Here is a 6870-nt window from a genome sequence, read left to right as displayed (position 1 = left end):
CTAACACAAGATTAATACAAGAAAACAATTGGTGTCATGGCTTACTGCTAACCTTGAAACAGTAGACTAGAGCAGACTTTGAATCTTACTAAACTGCATTAATAACACATTAAAGTCTAGCAATTATCTCACTGATTTATTAATTTCTAACAAGGGGGATAAATATCTCTGGCTCAACACCAGTCAGTCAGAACTGATGAAGCCTCTTGGATGAGAGGTGAAACGTCTTCGACCTGGAAATCTAGTCCAGTTGATTTTTTTCAAATGAGTTTGTACTATTGTTGCAGCATTTCCAAGATGGCCGCCGTGCCCAGCAGCACATTGAGAGCTCCTGGAAACAGCTGGAGTCTGTGAGTGACCACAGCCCCGCCCACATCCACACCTGGCCCCACCCATTCCCCCGCATAACCTCTGATCCCAGATTTAATATTTGACCATGTAGAATTTAAAAACTAAGAAAAATAGATTTGGTCACACTTTGTTGACTGTTTGTTCAAATGTAGCAGTAACTGACAGTAGCACTGCAGTGATGTTTTTATTGACTTGTTTTTGTTTTTATTGTTGCTGTTGTTGTTCAGAGTAAACGCCGGTTTGAGCGTGACTGTAAGGAGGCTGAGCGAGCTCAACACGTCTCCGACAGAGTCGACCTTGACAACAAGACGGATGGAGAGAAGGTTCTATAACTATAAAAATGAATATAAACATGCTGACGGAGTTTTCTGGACAGTGTTGGTACAGTATTTGTATTTGCCTGTGACGCAACATTCCACCTCCGGGTCCAAACTCTCCCAGATCCAAATGGCGGAGCCTGTCACCATCTACACAATACCGTCTTTTATTTCTTTAGTGAGGGTGGCATAATGGTGCAGTGGTTAGCGCTTTTGCCTCACAGCAAGAAGCCAACCCAGGGCCTTTATGTGTGGTCTGCGTGTTCTCCCTGTGCCGCCATGGGTTCTCTCCAGTGCTCCGGCTTCCTCCCACAGTCCAAAGCTTAGGTTGACTGGTGACTCTAAACTTCTCGTAGGAGTGAGCGCGGTTGTTTGTCTACATGTCAGCCCTGTGACAGACTGGTGACCAGTCCAGGGTGGACCCCGCCTCTAACCCAGTGTTAGATTTCTTTAGGGAGGCTTCACTGAGAGTAATAACATGACTACATTCTATAGATTCGATCATGTAGCTTTAAATTCAATATATAGTTTAGCTATATATGTACGTATATCGAGTGCAAGCTATTTTTCCCAATTCTCTTAACCAGGAACTCAGAGAGACGAGGGGGTCCAAGTGGATACAAAAAACCGTGCTGGTTTATTCAAAGGATCACAGGCAAAATTAACATTACATGTCCAGGTATCTTCCACCTCCAATACTGCGTGCAGGCAGATGAAGAATGAAAGCCCCGAACCCAACAGGCCTGTACATTATATCTGGTTTGGGCTAACCCCATTCTACACAGCGACGTCAAACTGTGACATCACCTGATATGCCAGCTTTACAGCTGACCGTAGCAGTAGTCAAAACATGGAGAATAAATGCATGTGAATGTTGATTAAGTGGTGTGTATCTAAGAACATACAGGACATTCAGGGACATGTCCGGACATTAAGCCTAGGACGATATTATGATTAAGATTACGGCTAAACATATCATAATAATAATAACAATAATCATCCTGCCTGCTGACAATCAAACTTTTCTATCTAGCTATCCTTGCCCACGTACACCCTGCTAAAATCTCATGACAATGACTAAGCGTTTAAACTAGACATCCTGTCTCCACTAAACATTTCTAATACAACAAGTATCTAACCAATATCTATCTGACTAAAAAAATACCTAACACGAGTTATATGTCTACCTCGTTTTTAATAGTTCCCAGTTTTTACTGTTACTTCCATTAGTGTAAAATGTGTCAATATAGTGTTTACATGAACTTTATGCTAACTAGCTAGTGTTACATTACAAGGCAGCACTTTTAGAAGCTTTATTTTTTATTAATTTAAGAATACTGTGACTTATGCAATCAACTGTTCTCATTGCAAGGAAAGTGGTAAAATCACAGTTGACCTGTGATTTTTGATTCGGATCAATTGAAACAATGGGGAAAACAACACTGTGGCATATGGAGAGGAAGAGAACAAACCGAAGTTTGGACCCGGAAACAGAATGTTACGTCACAACAAGGGAATACTTCAAACTGAAGTTTGTCTGAAGAAATAATCTCATTTTACAAAAATGATAATTTAATCAAAACAAAACATAAATCACATCACAGGCTTGGGTAGGGGTATATAATGTATGAGGGGAGTAACGGTGTCAGGTACGTTTAGCGTAATGATTGGAAATTACTAGTCATCTGGTTGACTGAGCCAGTGACTGTAGAGCATGAATGCAACAGCTGATACAAGTCAATATAAGCAACATGTTTTAATCCAACATTACCGATGATATGGAACTAATCTGAACTACTGTCTGTCTGTCTGCCTGCCTCTCAGCGCTGCTCACTAAAGGTAAGGTCCATCTCCATATTTACTCCTTAGTGTTTATTTATGTACAATCATACTTAACATCACTCCTGAAACTCAGACTTCTCGTTCTACTAAATCTCACAAAAGCCTTGTACTCGAAGCCCCTAATACAGAACCGAGCTTGGAAACCAGGCCTTTAAAAGCTTTGCTGCTCTCTGATGGAACAGGTTATAGCGGGCTCTGAAAACGGACCGGCTGGTGTCTGGTTTAGAGTTTTAACCGAGTCTCTGTATTGTTATTGTGTGATGTATTTGTCAGGTACCTCTAGTTTGACATGTCATGGTTTTATGACTCTTGTCATCTGAATTTATAGTTTTGCTTACATTTTAATGTCAAATATTGGTTTTGTTTGTGAAATTGTGTTTTATCTTGTGTAAACAAGGTGCTCATTCAAAAAGAGTGAAATAGCTCTGCCCTGTGTAAATAAATGTTGAATGGATAAAAAAAACTAAACTAGGTGACGACTGGACAGAGGGAGAACCTGCTGTTTGCTGGTTCTGACAACGTCCCTGCAGCTCACTGACTCACTCATTATGTCTTGTGTTTAATCCAAACACCAACAGAAGTGTGAAAAACCCAGTTTGTGGATTCAGAGGGAGTTACTGCTGGAGCTATGTATTGCTGAACGGACTCCCACTGCAGCCATAGGCTGGTTCTTATATTTCTACAGTATATTTCTGTTTTTACCTTTATTTTAAATGTAAATGAGCTGGAGAGCTGTGGGTCCATCTGTTGTATCACACAATTTTATCGGTCTGCTTTTTTTAGGCTCGACAGACAGCTCAGCAGAAAAAACAAGCAGCTGAAGAGTCTAGAAAAGAATATGTGACCAGCTTAAACCAGTTTAACCAGGACCAGCACCAGCACTACCACACGCTGGTGCCAGTTATATACCAGGTAAACTTACACTTTTACACTCCAGTTATATACCATGTAAACCAGCAGCACCTGGTGCCGGTACCAGTTATATACCAGCTTTGGGGAGAGAAGTGAGTTTGTGACATAACGTCACTCGTTCAGTGCCTGGAGCAGTGTTATGACACCAGGACAATGTGACGACAGGTCAGCTGCTGGACAGGAGATGAGAACCTGATGGACTGTTACTGCTATAGTGGACCTAATGAGAGGGGTACGTATATGAAATGTATGAGGGAACTATGGATGTACAGAAAACCTGCATCCTCTGTAACTGAGAAATAACTAGTTACCCAATGCTTCAACACAGTGAAGAGGCAGCTGCTCTCACAGCTTGAGATCGACTAACTACACAATACAACCCAGACCAAAGAAGACCTGGAAGAACAAGTGGTGCAAGCAACAGCTGAAGCTAGAACCCCACTACCACCCCCTCCATTTCAGAGCCTAGCCTAGATCATGCACAGCCTTATAAACAAACATCAATTTAAAATCGATCTTAAAATAAACAGGAAGCCAATGGAGTGAGGCAAGAACTGGAGTTATATGCTCATGATGCTGTGTATTAGTCAGAAGACAAGCTGCATTTTGGACCAACTGGAGCCGAGATAATGAAGCTTGAGAAATGCCAGTATACAGTATGTTACAATAATCTAGTCTTGAGCTAATAAAGGCATGAATTGCCTTTTCAAAAACACTAACAGAAAGAAAGTGTTTAACCATATCCAGTAGTCTCAACTGAAAAAAGCTGGTCTTGACCACAGATTTGATCTGTTGATCCAGCTTAAGAGCACTATCAAATACCATCCCAAGATTCTTCACAAGGCCTTAAATAAGGGGCCAATGGGCTGAGAATAAAAGGATTAACAAAATCTGAGTTACCAATTAAAACACATTCTGTCTTACTTTAATTAATATGTAAGAAGTTATGTGATAACCATGTTTTAATGTCCCTCAGGCAATAAATCAGGGTCTGTAATGAGTTGCTCTTCTTGACATTCGACAGCAAATAGATTTGAATATCATCTGCGTAACAGTGAAAAGACAACCCATATTTCATGAAAATCAATCCAAGCAGAAGTAAATACAAAGAAAAGAGGACTGTCCCAAGGATGGATCCCTGAGGAACACCACAGTTCAGAGGAACAACAGAAGTGGAGAACTCATCAATGTGTACAGAAAAAGTCCTATCAGACAAATATAATTCAAAACATATAAGAACAACACCATGAAGTGCTACAGACTGCTGCAGACGGGACAACAAAATACATTGGTCCACTGTGTCAAAAGCAGCTGAAAGATCTAAGAGTATCAAAATAGCAGCCTTTCCTTCAGTAGAGTGTATTAATATGTTTCTGTATTTTATAGCGCATCCAGGACATGGAGGAACGGCGGATCGAGAGAATTGGGGAGGCGATGCGTTTGTCAGCGGAAGCCGAGAGAAAGGTTCTTCCTGTTGTGAAACGCTCTCTGGATGCCATGATGGATGCTGCTGAGAGCATCCAGCCCCGAATGGTGAGTCTCTTCCCAGCTGAAACCTGGTGTCATTCTGGGAGGGGCTTTGGTGGTAGGTTGAGAAGAAAAAGTTCCTTTAAACTGCTGATTTCTATCATAAAAAAGACCAGCAACCACACTTCTTAAATTCCCTTCATGAAGCTTTTTATATCAAGTGCCAAACGGTCCTTTTTGATCCTCCAGAGTTTCCATCCTGTTGTGGAACACTGGACACAGCTCTTCATCCTGACAGACTCTGGAGGTCTACAGGAGTCTGTCCATCCAGGGGTTCACTCACAAAGTCATCCTGCTGTAAAACTACGAATGGGGTTAGTGTAGTATTGGTTCAGGTTGTGTGGTATTTTAGCAGGAGCCCCAACGGAACCCATTTACAGGGGGGTTTTATTACTTGAAGACAGGATTTTACAACACTAGCAAATTAATATGGTGGCAATATTTGTATCTTTGACTGTGATGATCACCAGGTTGTGTGGTATTTTAGCAGGAGCCCCAACGGAACCCATGTACAGGGGGGTTTTATTACTTGAAGACAGGATTTTACAACACTAGCAAATTAATATGGTGGCAATATTTGTATCTTTGACTGTGATGATCACCAGAAAGACAGTCTATACATTACAAACGCTACTCTATCAAGAATGTGTGCATGTATTTATTTGATTTGCCAGCACAGCGTCTCGCCAGGTGACAGAAGTTGTCAGTGTACTGCCTTTGTGATGTGGAATCCTGGCGACATCACAGTGGGATTCCACTCTGTAAGTTTAGGAGGATGCCGCTGAACAATGTGAAAATTGCAGTCATCGATCCGTTCTGGTGTCTTGTGATGGCTGAGACGCAAAACTGCTCTCTTTTTACTCCCATTATACTACAGTAACAGTTCGACATAAACCAAGTGAAAGCTTAAACATCAAAGTTCTTATTTGACAAAACAAGGTCAAGGTGCTTTTGACCTTGTTCCTCAGTGGATAAGACATCATCCTTAGAAAGAGAGCAGGTTACCATGACAACAGAGCACCTGGTGAGGAAGACCATGAAACATTGTGCTGCCTACTTGTCAGTCGAACAAGGTTGTTTTATCTTTTGTAGGTGAGACTGAGGAGGTCAGAGGTCACATGTGATCTATCTTGTGTGTGTGTGTGTGTGTGTGTGTGTGTGTGTGTTGGTGTGTGTGTTGGATGTGTGCGCAGGACACCCGTCAGGTGGTGGAGGTGTATAAATCGGGCTTTGACCCTCCAGGTGATGTAGAGTTTGAGGACTACAGCACCACCATGAGGCGAAGCATCTCTGAGTCCAGTTACCTTGACAACCGGACTGAGGGGCGGAGACACAGCAGGAAGCTGTGGCCCTTCATACGTAAAAACAAGGTACACAAATACACACCTGTGTGAACACAGGCACAATCACACCTGTACTGACCATACCTCTCTCTGCCTCTCTCTCACTCCCTCCAGCTGTTGACCCTCCTCTCCTCCCCCCGGCAACCGCCGCCTCCACCCCCGACCTCGCCTTCACCTGGAGGTGTGACCAACAGTCCCCAGTCCCCACCGCCTGCCTCCAAAGAACCAATCACACAGCGGCTGAATGACCTCATGACCTCTGGCTCCAGAACCAGGAAGCAGTGTCTGCGCAGCCTCAAGAGAGGGGTACATGTGTATCTGTGCATGTACTCACATATATGTACACACACGCAATTGCATGTACAGTGGGTACGGAAAGTATTCAGACCCCCTTAAATTTTTCACTCTTTGTTATATTGCAGCCATATGCTAAAATCATTTAAGTTCATTTTTTTCCTCATTAATGTACACACAGCACCCCATATTGACAGAAAAACACAGAATTTGACATTTTTGCAGATTTATTAAAAAAGAAAAACTGAAATATCACATGGTCATAAGTATTCAGACCCTTTGCT

General features: G+C 42.3%; 1 protein-coding gene across 4 annotated transcripts in view; it reads left to right on the top strand.

Annotated features, from left to right (window-relative positions):
* The window catches only part of LOC109957360 (formin-binding protein 1-like), a 28285-nt gene that overhangs the window by 6475 nt on the left and 14940 nt on the right, over positions 1-6870 (top strand). For 2 of the 4 annotated variants that reach the window (XM_020595186.1, XM_020595184.1), the window contains exons 5-11: positions 288-350; positions 579-674; positions 2493-2507; positions 3294-3422; positions 4809-4955; positions 6143-6319; positions 6407-6598. In XM_020595186.1, the coding sequence (XP_020450842.1) occupies positions 288-350; positions 579-674; positions 2493-2507; positions 3294-3422; positions 4809-4955; positions 6143-6319; positions 6407-6598 (819 nt within the window). The remainder of the gene's footprint in view (positions 1-287; positions 351-578; positions 675-2492; positions 2508-3293; positions 3423-4808; positions 4956-6142; positions 6320-6406; positions 6599-6870) is intronic. The other 2 variants (XM_020595187.1, XM_020595185.1) reach the window with 1 other exon arrangement.

This window comes from Monopterus albus, unplaced genomic scaffold, assembly GCF_001952655.1.
Source record: "Monopterus albus unplaced genomic scaffold, M_albus_1.0 scaffold26.1, whole genome shotgun sequence".
Taxonomy (NCBI): Eukaryota; Metazoa; Chordata; class Actinopteri; order Synbranchiformes; family Synbranchidae; genus Monopterus; species Monopterus albus.
The sequence above is the reverse complement of the archived record's forward strand: the minus strand, read 5'-3'. Positions and strand labels throughout refer to the sequence as shown.